Source organism: Schistocerca serialis, chromosome 3 (assembly GCF_023864345.2).
Source record: "Schistocerca serialis cubense isolate TAMUIC-IGC-003099 chromosome 3, iqSchSeri2.2, whole genome shotgun sequence".
NCBI classification, from domain to species: domain Eukaryota; kingdom Metazoa; phylum Arthropoda; class Insecta; order Orthoptera; family Acrididae; genus Schistocerca; species Schistocerca serialis.
In genome coordinates, this window is record NC_064640.1 from 80,811,482 (window position 1) to 80,832,882 (window position 21,401).

At 40.4% G+C, this 21,401-nt stretch overlaps 1 protein-coding gene across 1 annotated transcript in view; it reads right to left on the bottom strand.

Moving 5' to 3' along the window:
- The window catches only part of LOC126469742 (UBX domain-containing protein 4-like), a 128,558-nt gene extending 115,177 nt beyond the window's left edge, over nucleotides 1–13,381 (bottom strand). Inside the window, exon 1 of the mRNA XM_050096953.1 lies at nucleotides 13,053–13,381. Within this exon, the coding sequence (XP_049952910.1) occupies nucleotides 13,053–13,137 (85 nt within the window). The 5' untranslated portion in view covers nucleotides 13,138–13,381. The remainder of the gene's footprint in view (nucleotides 1–13,052) is intronic.
- Nucleotides 13,382–21,401: the final 8,020 nt, after the last annotated feature.

The window sequence follows — 21,401 nt, forward strand, 5'->3', positions numbered from 1 at the left end:
CGAGGTTTGATGTCACTGGGCTGTCCACTGAAACCAGTGAATATGGTGAGCCATTACCCAATTGCTGCCAGCTGAGTTCTCTGCTAGCCGTGGTACTCCTGTCTACACAGTTGCTACATACACATTAACTGGCTAACTCTACTTTCACACTTCATCAGAATGCTACATAACCAGTGTGCGTGGCCTTCAGGCAAGAACCCCTCTGCAAAACCCGTACTAAGACACTGTGGATCGACACCAGGCTGCACACACCAAACTTGAAAGCATTTCTGTATCTGCTCCATCTTGATGTAATAGTTTTTTTGAACTCCATCGATCTTGTTGTAGTTACCCTCACCTTCGATGGAATCTTCTCTCCCTCAGCCCCTGACCAAACTCACAATACACAGACAGGAGAGCAGTCACACAATCCTGACAGACTGAAGCAATGATCCTCCACTTCAAAATAACAGGTAGCTACAACTGCAGCTCTAAAGGTGTGATATAGAGAAATATGGTGACTTCGTCACCACTGTTTCTGGCATAGTTTTTAATGGTCCTGCCACATATCTTAATGCCTTTTTAACTAGATGGAGTCATTCATATTTCATTCTAGTGATATTGCATGCAATTAAGTGTTGTGTATTCTCCTCCCTCTCTTTCCCCTGCTCACTCACTCTCTCACTCTCTCTCTTTATGTGAGGAAGGTCAGAAAATGAGAGGAGTGTTGTCCCAAGTACATCACACACAGTCTCCTCCCACCAAATCAACCAACCGACATCACACACAAGTGGGAGAATACATGCCCACATTTTAAGCAACTGAAACAACACCTCACGGGTGGAGGAACATAGCGTTTAATCATCACACAGGTATACCATTACCTTAAACTGCCACTATGTACTGTATTATCCTTCAGTCCTCCCTGGATTCGACGAACAATGTCAAAATCCTACTGCTCTAAGTTAGTGAGTAGTTCCTTGTCAGTTTGTAGTGTCAGATACTTATGAAATAAGAGCCCCTGAGTCGAGTTCAACATTTTCTGATGATTTATTGAGATTGGTAGATCTCCAAGCATGTACCATGATTGAAGTGTCTCCCACTGAGTGGGGGTTTGGGTCCCGATCAATACCGACAAGTTTCTCAGCTTCTTTAACTGTGATTTCGACAACCTTATTGTTGACGTATACTCTTAGTGGTTTCAAAGCCATGAAGTGTTCGCCAATACTCCTTGAGTGCACTATGTACTCGGCAAATTCATTAGTGTGACTACTCTTCATGTGACCCGATTCCTATGGTTTCAATAAGGACAGAAACACCACAGGATTATAAGTTCCTGCATTAAAATAGTTATTCCTCTTAATGAGGCAGCCACTTCAGCATGGCAATCATGGTGTAACATTTTTATCTTGTACACTGTACATCATCTATCATGATGCCACTCACTTCTATCAGAGGTTCTCCCCATGGCCACTACCTCACCACAGCAATACCTACAAGAGACAGTGTTGTCTCCAGTTCTATTCTGATACTCCTCTTGGCTGGAGTGCGGTCTAGTTGGTGGAGGTACTTTGCTGCTCAATGCGAACAATCCCCAGTTTCCTCCAACCTCCTGGACAGTCAGCCTGTGTCCCTACATGAAACTCTACAAGGTTTGATTTCAGCCACAATGCACTGTTCACTTGAACAATGGTACACAATCAAATTGTGTGTGAAATTTATGATGTCCATTGCCTAACCATTCTAAATGGTTGAGCAGGGTCATAAGAATGAACGTCCATCAAAATGACAAGTGTTTCAGTGGCAAAAAATGCTTTTGGAAGGCTCAAAAGAAGCCGGGGGGGGGGGGGGGGGAATAAATAAAAAAAAAAGGGGGGATTTGTGTATGTGTCAGACCATACAGCAATAGTTCCTGGAAGTTCCACAAAAACAATACACACAGTCACACTACATTTTTGTTGAGGGTTTATCAACTCAAAAATGACCTGGAAACCCTGCCCCGGCGTGCTATAGTCACAATCTCACTCCAGCAGATTTTTTTTTCTTTACCTGGCTCAAGACATCTTTGAACGGTCATATCTAGACCATTGACAAGACGAAGCCCGCTGTTATGCATAAACTCAAAGAGAGTGCAACCCACGCCTTGCAGAATGTATGTAATGCTTGGAAATCTAACTGGCAAAAAACATATTGACACAGGAGGGCCTATTTTGAAAAATTTTGATACACTGCACTGTTCTGACCAATAAATTAGTTTTTTTGGACTTAGTGACATCACTTTCTGGACAAACCTTTTACCTGCCATATTAGCCATTGCCCAGATTTCCCAGTGCCCTGGGTTTACCAGGCAGCTACTCCGTGGCATACAAGAGTTGTTTACAACCTGGATATCAGCTGTGTGATCCCAACAGGTACTACAGACACACAGAAAAACCATTAGCTATGATAGTGGATGTTGGGCGATGATGTTAATCCTTTCGACAGAAGGGTTGGTTGGCTTTTATGCTCAGTGGATACAATTTGTGCTACATAAAGTGAGCATTCTCATACAGCTCAAACTTCTGTGAAATTTGGAAAATGTGGAGGTCAAACTCTGTGGCAAGCAAACATTAAAATCAAATACTTTGAGAGTGTTCTCGGGTAAGAGACTTTTCAGGGGTTATCCTGATGGACATTAAGTCACCACCATGGATGCTAACCAAGTGTCTCCAGTTCAGTGCCTTTTGTGAAAGGAAAGTTTCACCATGTGTATGTTCTAACTCGAATTCCACTTGTTGACAGTGGCCTACAAGAAAAGAAGGAATGTTGGAATGGTTCCAAGTCCCACGCTAGGCAAGCACGTTCAGGAAATTGTTGTGAAAGGGTGGAGGGGGGGGGGGGGGGGGGGTTGCCACCGAAAGCCGTTAGTTAGTTAGTTGGAGGTCAAAAATGTGACCTAAATTTCTTTGGGCTTTGTGAGCGATCTTTTGACAAGAGTCTGCTACAATAGCAGAAAGAGGTCCTCACATGTTCAATAACATTGTCAAACTGTCAATATATTGACCATTTGAGAGCAAATATTGATGTATTGTCAACATTATTGGACCTCAAAATATTCTCAGTTTCTCAACAAAAAGTGAGGTCAAGTACGGATGGTTTGAAAACATTTTCCATTCAGAAGTTGACAGGGCTTCATAAATCAGCCACACAGCATTAGTGTGCACAATTTACATTTTCAATTCACCTTTGTGCATATCATACGTCATCTCAGATTCAAATTTTCAACTGTAATATGCTTATGCAAGGGTAATCATTGTATACCCTATTTTACGATGGTCAATGGACAATTCACTATGACACTGCTTACTTCATAAATTTGGAAAATAGAACAGACTGGTGAACTACACAGCAGTTTCTAAAAGTGTTTCCACTTCAAATGCATTATATATCTGCAGTAACTAGTAAGAGGTCGGTGAAATTCATGTCAATTTCATGAAATTATCACAAAAGGTAAAAAAAGTTTGATGTTAATTACATTAACACATCCTTGCCAGGCAGATATAATTGCTTCACAGTCTTCCATATGATTTTACAACTTACAGAATTATACTTCAAGTATTTGAATGACCTGCCTGTTGGTAGAAATCTCTATGCCACTCCAAACATGTCAACGGCAATCTGTCCCCGATTAACTCACTTTCTTCCGCATTTTTTTATGTATTGACATTAATAATTTGTCTTATAATGCAGGACTGATCCAAAAATAATTTATGAAATTTTTTGCGCATGGTTCTTATTTTAGTCAGTAACTTAATGTGTGATAAGTAGCTCCTTTCTTTCAGCCATCTTCTAGCCAGTTTCCTCTTTTTCATTGTTTTGTGTTGTTACAGCTAATATAATTGTGGTACACACTTTCTTTATGCTGTTCGGCATCTTCCTCTCGGAAAATCACGTTAACAATTGACAGCATTGACAACAATATTGAGAGTGTGTGGGTTCCTTCAATATACTGATTGTCTGACAAACTAGTATTGTCAATAAATACTGAATGTGTGCAGGCCCCTTAGGCTTCTCTTTGGACAGTAAAAGATATTTCAATCAACATATCCCTAAAGCCCTACTGTTTGTTTTACATTTATTGTGCTGTAGGCACTGTTTCTTTAGAAATTTCTTTACAGATAATGTAGAGCTATACCTTAGAGAGTCCCCCCAATCATGAACTGTTCTACTAGATACATATCTATCCTGTGTTTACTCAACTATTCTCCTATATCTGACTGTAATTGATCCTGTCCAGACATATATGATTGATGTTGATTAATGAGATAGAACGCTACCACCTCTTTATACACTTCCTGAATATTTAAATCATTCTACTAAACGTAATTGTCAACTGTATTTCATTGAACATTGTTGCTATAACTGCTTCATAGTCACAGGCATCAGTTTCAATTTGGACATCCTGAAAGACATCAAGCCTATTTATTCCCATCACATATAATTCCATCATGAACTATCTACTCTAAGTCCTTTTCAGATAAAGTATTTAGTATTGTCTTGCCATGCCACCATCTAGTATTATGTAAGCAGGGTAGCTTTTTATTCATGCTTCGAACGCTGGGACTTCATTATGAATGCTTGAGCATTTTATCACTAAGATTTTCATAGTCTCATCTATGCTGGGCATTTATTCTGATCTTTTTATACACTACTGGCCATTAAAATTGCTACACCAAGAAGAAATGCAGATGATAAATGGGTATTCATTGGACAAATATATTATACTAGAGCTGACATGTGATTACATTTTCACGGAATTTAGGTGCACAGATCCTGAGGAATCAGTACACAGAACAACCACCTCTGGCCGTAATAATGGCCTTGATAAGCCTGGGCATTGAATCAAACAGAGCTTGGATGGCGTGTACAGGTACAGCTGCCCATGCAGCTTCAACACAATACCACAGTTCATCAAGAGTAGTGACTGATGTATTGTGACGAGCCAGTTGCTCAGCCACCATTGACCAGACGTTTTCAATTGGTGAGAGATCTGGAGTATATGCTGGCCAGGGTAGCAGTCGAACATTTTCTGTATCTAGAAAGGCCCGTACAGGACCTGCAACATGCAGTCGTGCATTATCCTGCTGAAATGTAGGGTTTCACAGGGATCGACTGAAGGGTAGAGCCACAGGTCTTAACACATCTGAAATGTAATGTCCACTGTTCAAAGTGCCATCAATGCGAACAAGAGGTGATCGAGACATGTAACCAATGGCACTCCATACCATCACGCCCAGTGATACGCCAGTATGGTGATGATGAATACACGCTTCCAAAGTGCGTTCACCACAATGTTGCCAAACACGGATGCCACCATCATGATGCTGTAAATAGAACCTGCATCCATCTGAAAAAATGACGTTTTGCCATTCGTGCACCCACGTTCGTCGTTGAGTACACCATCGCAGGCGCTCCTGTCTGTGACGCAGCATCAAGGGTAACTGCAGCCATGGTCTCCGAGCTGATAGACAATGCTGCTGCAAACATCGTCAAACTGTTCGTGCAGATGGTTATTGTCTTGCAAATGTCCCCATCTGTTGACTCAGGGATAGACACGTGGCTGCACGATCCGTTACAGCCATGCGGATAAGATGCCTGTCATCTCGACTGCTAGCGATACGAGGCCATTGGGATCCAGCACGGCATTCCGTATTATCCTCCTGAACCCACCGATTCCATATTCTGCTAACAGTCATTGGATCTCGACCAACATGAGCAGCAATGTCGCGATACGATAAACCACAATTGCGATAGGCTACACTCTGACCTTTATCAAAGTCGGAAACATGACCGTACGCACTTCTCCTCCTTAAACGAGGCGTCACAACGTTTGACCAGCCAATGCCTGTCAACTGCTGTTTGTGTATGAGAAATCGGTTGGAAACTTTCCTCATGTCAGCAGGTTGTAGGTGTCGCCACCGGCGCCAACCATGTGTGAATGCTCTGAAAAGCTAATCATTTGCATATGACAGCATCTTCTTCCTGTCAGTTAAATTTCGCGTCTGTAGCATGTCATCTTCGTGGTGTAGCAATTTTAATTGCCAGTAGTGTTATATTTTGGGGTCTCCTGCAGCTGTCATTATTTGAACTGGATGGCGAGTTCCCTAATCTAAACAACTCTTATGTGCAGCTCACCCCCAGTAGCTATTTGTGTAGCAGCCAGTGAAGTACAGTTCACCTGAGCTCCTTGGGGGACGAGAGCTACACTTTTTAATTCTACAATACAAGCCTAGGCAATGACAGTCTAGCTTTTTAGAGAACCTTTGAAGCCTCTGGACGAGCCTTCCTCTTTGTCTAAGATATAGAGAGCCATGGTCAGTACTGGAGACAATGCTTCAGATTGTGATCGTCACTGAAATTCCATGAGGGAAGCTGGCCTTTTCCACCTTCTCTGCTATTCCCTGGAATAACTCTCACATACGACTTCTGAGCCCAGTTGACAGGTAACATTTTTCCAATGTAGGCAATCACCTGCAGCTGGGTACAACCTGTTCCCTCAGTGGTTGGAATAACAGCCTCTTCAATATGCTGAACGAGACACCATGGAATACACAGGGATTGCCCAATGTGAAGCTTTTGTTGTTATGTTTGCAAACATTTGGAATGTTGACATTTAAGAGACCATTACCCATTTTCATTTGCTTCCCCAGAAAAGACACAGCAGGCTTCCCAACTAGTGAAGTGTGCCACACTGGCTTGGTTTTTATTTCAGTTCAAGAGCACCTCAAATTTGCTCATAGTGCCCTTGGTTCTCCCTGGTGTCTGCCTCCTTTGTTCAGGGCCTTTAGACCTCCAACTGACATGTTAGTCACAGTCCTGTCGACAGGTAGTGACAGGTCCTTTATTTCCTGGAGAGGAGACAGTACCAATGAGAGAGGGCAACACTTAAGGTATCTCTTGTGTGTCTCGTATGTGAAACTCATTTTAGTGTGCATGTTTATCTGTATTCTACTAAATTGTTAGAATGTCATGTTACTTATTTACTTCAAAACTGGCATAAAAAGACAAATGTAAGAAACATTCAGTGTCAAGATTTCACCCAGACAAATCTAGTATATCCTCAATGCTCTCCTACCACTATTTGAAGTCATTAACTGACAGTAATAAAATACACTGATAGAAAAAAAGGACCGGCAACAAGAAGGAGCTGTGTAACAAATGGAAGTTGGTAGGTGTGTTTCTACATCTGACAGCAGTCAATGTCCCTTCAAATTTTGCACCAGTCGCATAAGAGTAGTGCCACTATGTGGATGCAAATAATCAGGTTTGGTTTAATTACACATTGTGACTGTCATTAGCATTGGACATAGTGAGTTGATGTTAGTCACGAATGTCTTTAAGGCTACAGAGACTCCATTATCAGCATCTCACTCAGTTTGAATGACATTGTGAAATAGGGCTACGAGAAGCTGGATGTTCCTTCTGCGACATTGTAGAAAGACTTGACATTAATATAGCCATTGTACATGATTGCTGGCAGCAGTGATCACAATAATGTACTGGTCTTCAGACAGCCATGTAGTACTACCAAGAGGTTTGGCATACGGCTCTGGCACATTGTACTGCATTCAGAGCAGCAATCTGTGCAGCAGTTGGCACCACAGTGACAGAACGAAGCGTTATAAATTGGTTACTTCAAGGGGAGCCCCGAGCCCGACACCCTGTAGCGTGCATTCCACTAACCTCAAGCCATCTCCATATATGAATTCAGTGGTATCAAGCGAGAACTCATTTGAGGGGAGGGTAGAGGTCTGATGAGTTTTCTGATGAAAGATAGTTCTCCTTTAGTGCCAGTGATGGCCAAGTTGGTTAGGAGTCCGGTTCAGTGCCTGCAACCAAGCTACCTGTGTGCTAGACACACTGGACCTACACCTGGAGTTATGGTCTGGGGTGCGATTTCTTATGACAGCAGGAGAACTCTTGTGGTTATACCATGACTGCAAATTTGTACGTCAATCTGGTGATTTGACCAGCTGTGCTTCCATTCATGAACAGCATTCCAGGCAGAGTTTTCCAATAGGATAATGCTCACCCACAAATCACTGTTGCAACCCAAAATGCTCTACAGTGTGTTGACATGTTGCCTTCACCTGCTCAATCACCAGATCAGTCTGCAATCGAGCACATATCATCATTGGATGACAACCTGAGTGTCATCTACAAACAGCATTAACCATCCCTGCATTGACAAACAAACTACAACAGGCATGGAACTCCATCCCACAAACTGACATCTGGCCCCTGTAGAACATAATGCACACATTTCTGTATGCTTAATTTCAACATTCTGGTGGTTACACCAGTTATAAGAGGACCATTATTTCACATTTGCAATGGCTTATCTCGTGCTTACATTAATCTGTGATCTTTTGGAACTCTGTGGATGTCAACCCACATTTCTATTATTGTAGATCCCTGGAGGGATCTTAAATCTATACTGTATGCAAGATCTTTCCCGAGATAACTGCATCTCTAATCACTGGGTTGTCAACGGGACATCAAACACTAATCTCCTTCTGCGCCTCCTTCTCCTAGATAACTGACAATGGTACATCAGCACCAAAGTAACTAGATGTTAGTCGTACGCATAAAAGTAACATTATCAACATGACCATCTCGGATCTCTTTCAGATTTGGTGCATTCAGTGACCCAGATAAGAGGAATGAAAACTAACAATTTGTAGAGGTAAAGGAAGTTACAGGTCAGCAGAGTTCAATAACTGTGTAAAATTTACGTGCATCTGTAACAACTACAATTGTGGTTGTAATCCAAATATAGTACTGAATAAATTAATATGCTACATACCAGGTTTCTAAGATTTTTTCTCATTCCAGTCTCTGACATTAGCCTTTGACCTTGATTATCTCAAAACACCCCCACCTACATTTTTTTAATGTATTGTATTGCTCCAGTAAGTTACTGTAATAGGAACTTTAATCACTTAAATACATTACATAGACAAATGTATTCCTGCAATTTCATTACTCTACAGTAATCATTTTTTTGGTGTTGCAATTTCTCCCACCAGTGTAGTTTACTGTATAGATCAAATAGCACACAGCCTATCTTCAGCATTGACACCTGTGAATGAACTGTTTTCAGGCCATTCATTTATTATCTTGGAAACACATTTTGAGTTGTTGCTGATTGCAACATAATTCTGAACAAGTAGCACAAGTGATATTCAAATATAAAACAACACACTGAATAGTGAAGCTACTGCATTATGAATACAAAGACAAGCAAGAAATTTATCATAGTGGGCCAGCTTCAAAGTTGCAGTTGTTTAGAATAGGGTAAAGTGTCCTAAATATGATACAAAATCACAAAACGTTTTCATTTTTTAAATAAAAAGAGTACCTGCAAGTAAAAAAAATTATATGAAAGACAATGTTAGCTGCTTTAAAATGGCACTGTGTTTAATTCTTTAGAGCTGCAAATCTAAAAAAAAAATTAATAAAACTATCATTTTTTTTTACTGAAAATCTTAAATATGATATGACTGGTTCAAAATATGATGCACATGAGATATTCCTAAGTACAATGAAGATAGGAGATTGTGGTCTTAAAAATGAGATAGAGCACACAAAAAAAATGATTCTTATGTATAACTGGGAGTTTTCTTTCACAGATTTTTTAAGGATATGTATGGCATGAAATGAACGTCGGTGTCAACTACAAAAACTTCTTTATTTGTTTCTTCTATTTTCGACATTAGTAAGTTAAGCTACAATGAGTAGAAACTGTTTACAATTATACTTGATATATTGACACTGATACAAAAGTAACAAATGCACAAAAGAAAATCACTGTCTTTTTTTTCCATGAACATCAACAGGTCCATTAAACATGAAACAGATTCCTCGTCTGATATTTCCAAAACCAGCAGAAACATGAGGAATTGGCAATTTCCCTATCACATCACTCTTATTAAAGAGAAATGTCTTTCTCATTTAATTTAAAAACTGTTTTGTCCTTGTCTACAGACTCTAGAGCCATAACTTCAAGATAATTTTCTAATATTTTTTGAATGGTGCACACATACCTATAGCTGTAAGAATCTCTCTGCCCTCCTTGAAATTTAGCCAAAATATAATCTCCTTCAGCTACATGTGCTGGATTAGTCATTACAACAGGATCTGGTGTGGGTTCTTCTAACAGATCGACATTATCAAGGCTGTCATCACTCTTCAAAGAGATGTCGGAATCTGAATCAGTCTTCTTACGCCAACTCTTTTGTGTATTTGCAGTAGTTTTGACTGTAGGCATAACTTTCCTAGTCTTCTGCTTTTGGCTTAGGCCTAATCCTTTGTTGTTTGGAGGCTTTTCTTTTTCAGCAATGAGTTTGCTGTATTCTTCTGAAGTTATTACTTGTGACATTGGGTTGATGTGACTACGCGTGGTCACAGGTTACTCTGTTTTTGTTTTTTTTTTTTTTTTTTTTTTTGAAGGAGTAAATTTTCAAAACTTGCTGATGATTCAGTGCTGCAAACAGGGGTTACACAAATTTTTTCAGAACCACTAGCTTCAACTTCACTGCCATCAGAGCAAGACAGCAGGGTGTTCTCTTCCGAAATGCTGAGCTCTGGCTCACTGCTATATGTGGATTTGTTCAGGTCAGTTTTGTTTTGGATATTATATCTGTGTAATTTTTCAGGCTCCAGTCGATGAACAGGATACCGTGACCTGTCAAAGAGGAAGATTTCTGTGTTCTTGAAGCCCGATATCATGTTTTTAGGTTTCAAAGCATCTGGCCATACTTTCCACATAAGATCCACAAATTCTGATTTAGATGGTTTTCTCTGATTGCTTTTTTGCCACTGAATCAACTCAGTATTCCAAGTGTCTTTAAAATAAAAGGCTTGAAGGAACACTTGTCTAAAGATTGCAGCTGGTCAGTTGTATGTGGGGGCAGCTTCACGATTGCAATTCTCACATTCCTTGCTTTTTCAATTACTGTGGGATCTAAATGACTAAGGTGACCATCCAACCGTAGAAGTAAAGGTCTCTCTTTTACAGTGTCACAGAAATGACTGAAGTAGCGCAAAGAGATTGATGATGCCATGAAACCATTAACAGCAGTTGAATAAAATGTGCCAGATAAATCACGTGCTCCCTTCCAGGAGCTCCATAGCTGCACTCCCTCAAAAATGATAAGTGGTGGAAGAGCCCTGCCAGCAGCTGACACACAAGCAAGCACTGATGTATTGTCTTTTCCAGAACCGTGAATATCCCGGAAAAACTTCTGACCAATACCTCCAACAGCTCGTACCCTGGAAGGATCAGCTGAAAAGTACGTCTCATCCAAATTCCATATACTGGCTGGTTTATCTTTGATGCCCAGCTCTTCCATTATTGCTTCTAATTTACCATAGAAATCACAAATAATAAAAGTATCACTTGTAGCTTTTCTACGATTCATTTCAAGAGCTTCCGGCTTCTTCAGTGTTAATGAATTTCATGAACAGAAATGTCTAAACCACTTTGCACCAGGTTTTCCAACTTTAAAACGAGTGGTCAAACCATTTTGTTCCACAAAGTCTTGAACAACCACCAACACTTCAGTTCTTGTCATTGGAAATCCCCATTTAGCAAGTGTCTTTAAGTGATTATCTAGTTGTTTCTTGATCTGCTGCCAAGTCGGTTTTCCTACCTCGCACACCTGAGTGAGTACCATGTACCCTTCTGCACAGGAACCTTTTTATATTTCAATGCTACCTACTGGAGTGAAGCTCCATCTTTTACCTCTTTTATGGCTGAAGAAATATATTCTTTACTATATGACCTTTCTTTTGTCTTATATGCAGGTGCCATACTGTTCCTGTCATGACCCAAAATATTCCAATTTAATATTATATAATATTGGCATAAAATAAATTTAAGAACAGTTAGAGCCTAGTCTAGACGAAACCTATACTTAGCCCTACCTGTATTAGATACCTGAGAGGAATAGCAATACACCACTAACTCAAAACTGTAGCACAGTCTATATCCTCTGCTGCTGCTTTTGCTGCACTAATGTCAACAATAGCATGAAATAAAACACAACTGCTACATAATTGTCCTAACAACAATAGCAAGAAATACAGCACAACAACTGCTGCATTATTGCCAATTGCAGCAAGTAACACACATCTCAGTGACCAGAATGGCATGATTAAAAAAACAGAGTGTACCACTTTTAGGAAACTGCTGTATCATATTTTGGAACTGAAGCGTATCATATTTAGGGATAATACTGACTGTTTATTAATTAACTCCATATGATAAATGTGAAGGTAATGAATAATCCAACAGACAGAGCACATCTTTCTGTCTATGTAATCCAAATTTGGTGGGTACAGGATCAATACTTCCAAGATTGTGGCAAATGTTGTAGAAATGTGTGCGCATTTATTTTCGATGTGAAAAATGGTGACTGAGTAAATTATTTTTTACATCACTGCTGAGTTTATAGTGGAAAAAACAAATTATGACTGGCCATTCCCAACTGGGTGTACCATTTTTTTGGAAATTTTTTGCTGTATCAATTTTAGGACACCTTACTTAATAAACTGGTTACAAGCAAAGTAGTTTAAACATGAATAAACATTTCCCAGCTGTATGTATGTTCATGCTGAGACGATATGTATGTACAAATAAGTGAAGAGACTCTTCAAAAATATTTTGTTTTAAATATTTAAATAAACTTTGTCGCGAGTAATGTTTCCTTACTGTGTAATTTGGTCACTACACAAATTTTGTCACAAATCTTCATACAACGGTTGGAGACGAAAGTTTTATCAAATAGTCGGCTAACAGTTACATTAAGGCACCAGCTGACATTGGGTTCTTTCTCCAGACTCACAAATCTCAGGAGTAGTTCAGCCAAAATGTCAAATTCGCTTTCCATTGATGTATCACAGTATCTGTAGTTAACTAACAATATTCACCATCAAACTGACGTTGCATACTGTGGAACTGATCATGTTGCTACAAGTAGTATCAAGTAACAGGCAAACAAGTAAATATGCTCTCCGTAAACAAAACTTACCGTCAACGAAGAACATAAGCCACGAGTTCTCAGATCTAAACGAAGACAGTGCAGTAACAACCCCATCACCTAATATCGGCTGCATTCTTCTACAGCTGTCTCGAAAACAGACGCCGCGACTTTCTCACAGATTGCTACGAAACACCGTATTACCACAACATTGCCCCATAGACAACAACCCGCAAAACAACAGCACAATATTGCACAGTGGTGGACTGGTGGGGATTGTAAAGGCAGTGATGAAATCTAAATGGAATGTTTATATTTTATGAAGTTGCCAATACCGTTAATAGTTATAGAATATAGTTCATTACTGATAACATGATGTAATATCTTTAAATTTTTTTTGTTTATTCTTTGGTAGCAAAGATGTGATAATTCTGGGATAGCTGCTAAGTAAAGTCAATAAAGAAGTCTTGAAGCAGGCCAAGTGGCGTATGTTCTTGGTGAATTGAAATTAGACTAAATATCGTCAAGCAACATCTTTTGGGAACTGGCGTAAATATTACGTCACAGCAGTTATATTTGGTGACAGCTAGCTAAGGCGTGGCACGTGTTCAACCACGTGACGGCCGTTTCCAGGGCGCGTGTGGCCATCGTCAAGTTCCTCCACTGTCGCAGCCTTCACGAATGGCATCGGTGGCCGCAATGCTCGGCTGTTGAGATTTGTGTTGTCCCTGGACAGCCGCATCCGGCCCCTTCTGTTGTTCCTCAAGCGCCGGGCTTACAGCATAGACCTGACGCCGGTAGCAAGGAACTCGCCGAAACCGGAGCTGACGTCCCATGCTCTTGCTATTGTCACTTTCACGTTCCTACAGACGGTGAAGCCTCCCATAAAGGATATGAAGGAAGCTGCGGACTACAGCCTCAAGGTTGCAGGTTGGGAAACCGCATTTTGCAACGACAGCGAACAATTCCACATCACAGATCCCCACGACAGGCGGTCTCTCCGCGAACTGCTGCTGGGCTTCCTGCAGTGCTTCCAGCAGATGTACTGGCAGAAGCTGGCGGCATCTCCGCTGGATGGAGCGTTTGTGCCAAGCCAGTCGGTGCCACGCATCGTGCCTACGAAATCTGCAGCAGTGGTGGTTCTCGACCCGTTCAACCTCAGTCGAAACCTGACCGTGAACGTCAGTGACGTGGCACTGTGTCGACTCTGCGCGACTTGTACGTTGACAGAGAGGGAGATGACTTCTCGCTGATGGCAGGTGCAGCACCAGTGACTTCTAATTTTTTTTGGTAAAGCCGAGCACCAAAGCAACTTGTGACTGTGTTCAAAATGGCTCAAATGGCTCTGAGCACTATGGGACTTAACTTCTGAGGTCATCGGGCCCCTAGAACTTAGAACTACTTAAACCTAACTAACCTAAGGACATCACACACGTCCATGCCCGAGGCAGGATTCGAACCTGCGACCGTAGCGGTCGCGGGGTTCCAGACTGTAGCGCCTAGAACCGTTCGGCCACTTTGGCCGGCTGTGATTGTGTGATACTTCATTTGTCATCCAGCTACAGTAGCATATAATCTACCATAACCACTTCTGGTTTTGCACATAAGATGTAAAGCAGCATATGGTATTGAAACATATACTCATGATAACATATTAGTTTATTTAAAGAAGATTTCTTGATGCACATAAGTGTCTATTGTGATTTTGCTAATTGCATTAGTAGAGCTTAAATTATGGCAGTATTCAGCCCTAAAAAGTTTGGGCAAAGAACCACAAAATTGCAGTATGAAGTTTGTGCATATGACAGTGAAGACGACAAAGAAAATGTATAATATGTTTTGTTGACTTAGGACATGCACAAAAAAAAAAGTTTAACGATATTACATCATGTTATCAGTAATGAAATATAACTATTAACGGTCTTGGCAACTTCATAAAACAAAAAAATTCCATTTAGATTTCATCACTGTTGCCTTTACAGGATAACTGCATACTACCAGTCATCTGATATCAGCAAAGACATACACTGCAAAGAAGGAGGTTTAATTTCTTTGCCACCAAGGTGATCTTTACAAGTTTACTTTCACATTAAGAACGGTACCGGGGAAGCGTGGAGTGTCTCATGCCAGTAAAACGCCTGGCTGCATTGCATTTCGGATCGGGAAGCGATATCGCGTGACTAGCTGCTTTGCACGGCTGGCTGCAACGACAGATGAACAACTGACACAGATTTCCACGCTCGAGTGGTGTAGCATGCGTGTACTTTTCCTCATTTTGGTCCCTCAGTTAATTACATGTTTTGAGGTGCATATAGTGGGTCTTTTCAAAGTTGAAAGACAGTGAATTAGCTTTAAACTATTTATTAATGTCAGTGAAAATTTGATTAGTAACTATTTCTAAATGTATACTTGACTTGCTACTTATTTCAGTGTTTGTATCATCTGCAAACAAAACAAAGTTAGCATCTGGCAATGTAACAAACGTGAGGTCATTATGTACACAAGAAAAAACAAAGGACTCAAGACACAACCTTGAGGAATACCACATGTAATTAATTCCCAATCAGATAAAGCCTGACTGTTTACTACACAGGCATTTCGCAACAACACCCTTTGTTTCCTGTTAGTTGGATAAGACCCAAACCATTTCTCAGCACTGTTGGTGACACCATAATATTCTAATTTACTTAAGAGAATGCTGTGCTTCACACAGTCAAAGGCTTTTTACGGGTCACAGAAAATGCCAATAGCCTCTAATTTATTATCTAATGAATTAAGTACATTCTCACTGTAAATGTAAATAGCTTTCTCTTTATCAGCACCCTTAAGAAAGCCAAACTGTGACTTGGACAATATATTATTTGCAGTCAGGTGCTTAAGGACACACTTGAACACAACCTTTTCAAATATTTTTGAGAAATGCGGCAAAAGTGAAATTGGTCGATAGTTTGATGGTATCTCCTTACTACATTTCTTGTAAAAAGGCTTAACTTCAGCATATTTTAGCCAGTCTGGAAATGTTCTGCTGACAAGAGATTGATTACACGAATAACTTAAGATAGAACTCAACTCGCATGAGCTCGCTTTGATTAACTTTGTTGCAATTTTGTCATACCCACTAGAATACTTAGATTTTAAAAGTGTGCATTATTCAGGAACACACATTTTCAATAACTTTTCAGCAACCATAAATAGCTTAACAGCCAATGAAAAGTCAGTTTAAGAAAAGCATAAAGGATTTATTGGTGGCCAACTCCTTCTACTCCATTGATGAATTTCTGAGTAGAACCAACTGATTTGTGTATATATATATATATATATATATATATATATATATACAGGGTGAGTCACCTAACATTATCGCTGGATATATTTCGTAAACCACATCAAATACTAACGAATCGATTCCACAGACCGAACATGAGGAGAGGGGCTAGTGTAATTGGTTAATACAAACCATAAAAAAAGCACGGAAGTATGTTTTTTAACACAAACATACGTTTTTTAAAATGGAACCACGTTAGTTTTGTTAGCACATCTGAACATATAAACAAATACGTAATCAGTGCTGTTTGTTGCATTGTAAAATGTTAATTACATCCGGAGATATTGTAACCTAAAGTTGACGCTTGAGTACCACTCCTCCGCTGTTCGATCGTGTGTATCGGAGAGCACCGAATTACGTAGGGATCCAAAGGGAACGGTGATGGACCTTAGGTACAGAAGAGACTGGAACAGCACATTACATCCACATGCTAATACCTTTTTATTGGTCTTTTTCACTGACGCACATGTACATTACCATGAGGGGTGAGGTACACGTATACACATGGTTTCCGTTTTCAATTACGGAGTGGAATAGAGTTTGTCCCGACATGTCAGGCCAATAGACGTTCAATGTGGTGGCCATCATTTGCTGCACACAACTGCAATCTCTGGCGTAATTAATGTCGTACACGCCGCAGTACATCTGGTGTGATGTCGCCGCAGGCTGCCACAATACGTTGTTTCATATCCTCTGGGGTTGTAGGCACATCACGGTACACATTCTCCTTTAACGTACCCCACAGAAAGAAGTCCAGAGGTGTAAGATCAGGAGAAGGGGCTGGCCAATTTATGCGTCCTCCACGTCCTATGAAACGCCCATCGAACATCCTGTCAAGGGTCAGCCTAGTGTTAATTGCGGAATGTGCGGGTGCACCATCATGCTGATACCACATACGTCGACGCATTTCCAGTGGGACATTTTCGAGCAACGTTAGCAGATCATTCTGTAGAAACGCGGTATATGTTGCACCTGTTTGGGCCCCTGCAATGAAGTGAGGACCAATGAGGTGGTCGCCAATGATTCCGCACCATACATTTACAGTCCACGGTCGCTGTCGCTCTACCTGTCTGAGCCAGCGAGGATTGTCCACGGATGAGTAATGCATGTTCCATAGATTCACTGCCCCGTGGTTTGTGAAACCCGCTTCATCGGTAAACAGGTAGAACTGCAACGCATTCTCTGTTAATGCCCATTGACAGAATTGCACTCGATGATTAAAATCATCACCATGTAATTGCTGATGTAGCGACACATGAAACGGGTGAAAGCGGTGACGATGCAGTATGCGCATGACACTACTTTGACTCAGTCCACCGGCTCTCGCAATGTCCCGTGTACTCATGTGTGGGTTCATGGCAACAGCAGCTAACACACCAACTGCACCCGCTTCTCCTGTGACGGGCCTGTTCGGACCCGTTTGTGTGCTACGACCATACCTGTTGCATACAGTTGGCGGTAGATGTTATGCAATGTGTGGCACGTTGGATGCTCTCTGTCCGGGTACCGTTCTGCATACACCCTGCAGGCTTCAGCTGCATTTCGTCGACACTCGCCATAGATGAGTATCATCTCCGCCTTATCAGAGTTCGAATACACTATGGTCACAGTTCCTACAACACTACACTGTCACAGACGTCTGGTAACACGGTGTTCTACAGTTGGTCTACGTGCGGAGATGAATGCAGAATAACAATAGCAGCAAGCGCTACATGCGGACACTGCGACAGCTAGACGAAACCACAACACTGCACTACAGCCACACTCGTAAACACGGTCGTCATCGTAAACATGTCCCTGCAGATGCTGCTCGCCAACCGTGGCCCGTGCTTGTTACAACACGCAACTGAACGTCAGAAGTTTCAAGTGTCAACTTTAGGTTACAATATCTCCGGATGTAATTAACATTTTACAATGCAACAAACAGCACTGATTACGTATTTGTTTATATGTTCAGATGTGCTAACAAAACTAACGTGGTTCCATTTTAAAAAACGTAGGTTTGTGTTAAAAAACATACCTCCGTGCATTTTTGTATGGTTTGTATTAAACAATTACACTAGCCCCTCACCTCACGTTCGGTCTGTGGAATCGATTCGTCAGTATTTGATGTGGCTTACGAAATATATCCAGCGGTAACATTAGGTGACTCACCCTGTATATATATATATATATATATATATATATATATATATATATATATATATATATATATATGCACCATTTCAGTGCTGTAATGTGTTCATTGTAAATAAGTACCGGTATTGTAGTAGTTGTATTATATGTTTACTACCTTGTAATTTTTTTAATTTTAAATTCAGTGCATTAATGTGATCTCAGTAAGTGAGTGTTTCTAAAATGATTCTTTCATATAGTGTTCATTAAAAAAATGACGATCATTCCACTTGGGACCTGTGGAAAGTACATTAGCTTATTTGTTTCAGTTGTAAATATTTGTCATATATTACTGTTTTTTTGGCATGTTCTACATCCTGGAGTACCTCCTCATTACGGATCGATTGGAATGAAAGTAAATCTAATCAAATCTAGTCCATTGCTGCCAAAGCCAGCAACCTAGAAGTTGTTGTATCATAATTGCGCAGTGAAGATAAATGTTGGAAGTTGTGTTGGCAATGCCAATCGATGATTACGCCAGTATTCACTCTCTCATGTCTCCCCTCTCTGCAATGGCCTATGTTTACTGTACCACCGCCCAACAAGACTTTAGCGACAGCGAAACACAGTTCCCCATTCAGTTATAGACGTCGCATTAACTTTGAGTGCAAAGACAATACTCACATCGCCTTCAGTAGTGAAAGACGTCTGTAGTGGTAACTTCTGTGAATTACGTCACTTCCCGCGTTTTGCTGTCGCTGAACGTTTGCCCAGCACGTGCAGTGTGAACCATATCAAGAACGCAGAATCGAGGTAAGTCTTACAAAGAAAAAAGGTAAATTCAGGGAAGTTTTAGCATTGATCTTATAGATTTTTCACAGGGGCTACGAATGTATAGCGTACAATCATGAAAAACGTGAAATCAGGGAACATAAAATTCTTTACTGTAGTGATTCCATGTGTTGCTGATTTTGTTTGGACATTGAGATAACAACATAGAGAAAGTGACAGATATGTAATTTTACTTTGCTTCAGACCTTTGGGAACTGTGAAATATAGTTGCCAAACAAAAGGACTGAGAACTGTTCCAGAATGGATGTGTACACTTTTTCATGAAATGCTGAAAATTGCACAAGTTTGAGAGAGCTGTGGAATGAAACTTGGTGGATGGTAGATGCTGACCACAATATGGGGTGAGCCTCCAATCCCATTTTTACCTCTCAAGCACAGGTTTGCAGTCCCTCAACGATTGCCTTCAAGAGTTAGGACAGTCTCCTGTAAATACGAAAAAGATAGCATCTAAGAAATATTCTACAGGAAAGAGGAAAAGAATCGATTCTGCTATGAAAAGAAATCTGTTTGGCTACACAGAGCTTTCTGACAGTGACAATGAGGTGTATAAAATGCATTTTTAAACCATCTGAAGACCAACTTCACAAACTTAAGCAGCAGAGAAAAGAAAATCATGATTTTAACATGCCTACTTAAATTATGGAGTGTAAGAAAGATAATGCAGGAGTTCAGTACCCCAAACTACATGGTTCGGCAAGCAAGTCAGCTCTTACAGAACAGAGGACTTTGGAAAATCCAGATCAAAAATGTCTGCCAGTAGAAACTGTCCACACCATTTGGTTGTTCCATGAGAGAGACGACATAAGCAGAGCCATGCCTGGAGTAAAGGATTGTGTTTCAATGAAGGACAGCGGCGGTCAGAAAATTAAACTTCCAGAAAGACTTGTTCTTTGTAATTTAAAAGAGGTAATCTGAGTGTTTACAGAAAATTTTCCTATAAAGCCTGATAGCTTTTCCAAGTTTGCAGAGTTGAGGCCTCTGTGGTACGCAAATGGTGTGTGTATGTGCCATTCACCAAAATTTGAAACTTATGACTGAAAATATAAGATTGAACTCAGTAACAAGGGAGAAATACAGGCATATAAACAATGTTTTGTAAAGGCTCTCTGGAATCCACCATCAATAGATTGCCAGTTGAGAGACTGTAATTCATGTCCTGGCAATAAGGAAATCTAGATCATACTCCAGAAGGCATTTGAAGATAAGCTGATTGACAATATCACCTTCCGACAGTATATTTCTGTGGGCAGATGTAAATTGAAGACATTACAAAAATCAGTTCAGATTCATCACTTTATTTTGCAATAAGCTGTATATGTTGTTCTGTCATGACTTTATTGGAGAACAACAAAGTTCATTTATGAAACACACCAGATAGAGCTTACAAGATTCACAGTTTGTTGTGTACTGCGATTTTGAAGAGAACTACTCATTTTTGTTGCAGGATGATGTCCAGACCTATCATTGGACAAGTCAGCGAGGCATGGTTCACCCATTTTTTGTGTACTACGAAGGAGAAATAGTAACAGATCATCTCAGTTATGTTGTTATTTCACACTGTCTTGAATATAACACTGCAGTTATGTACTGCTGCAAGAAAAAGCTCATTGTATTCGTGAGAAAACACTTGGAACCTAAAAAATATTACATTTCTGATGGTGCTGCTGCTCAGTATAAAAACAAGAAAACTTTTTAAATCTATTTTTTCATCAAGTGTTTCAGCGACAGCTCATGGAAAGGGGCTTGTGATGGAGTTGGTGGACCCACCAACTCCATCACAAGCCCCTTTCCATGAGCTGTCGCTGAAACACTCAATTCAGTCTTTCTGCCAAAATGTGTGATGAAAAAATAGATTTAAAAAGATTTCTTGTTTTTATACTGAGCAGCAGCACCATCAGAAATGTAATATTTTTTAGGTTCCAAGTGTTTTCTCACGAATACAATGAGCTTTTTCTTGCAGCAGTACATAACTGCAGTGTTATATTCAAGACAGTGTGAAATAACAACATAACTGAGATGATCTGTTACTATTTCTCCTTCGTAGTACACAAAAAATGGGTGAACCATGCCTCGCTGACTTGTCCAATGATAGGTCTGGACATCATCCT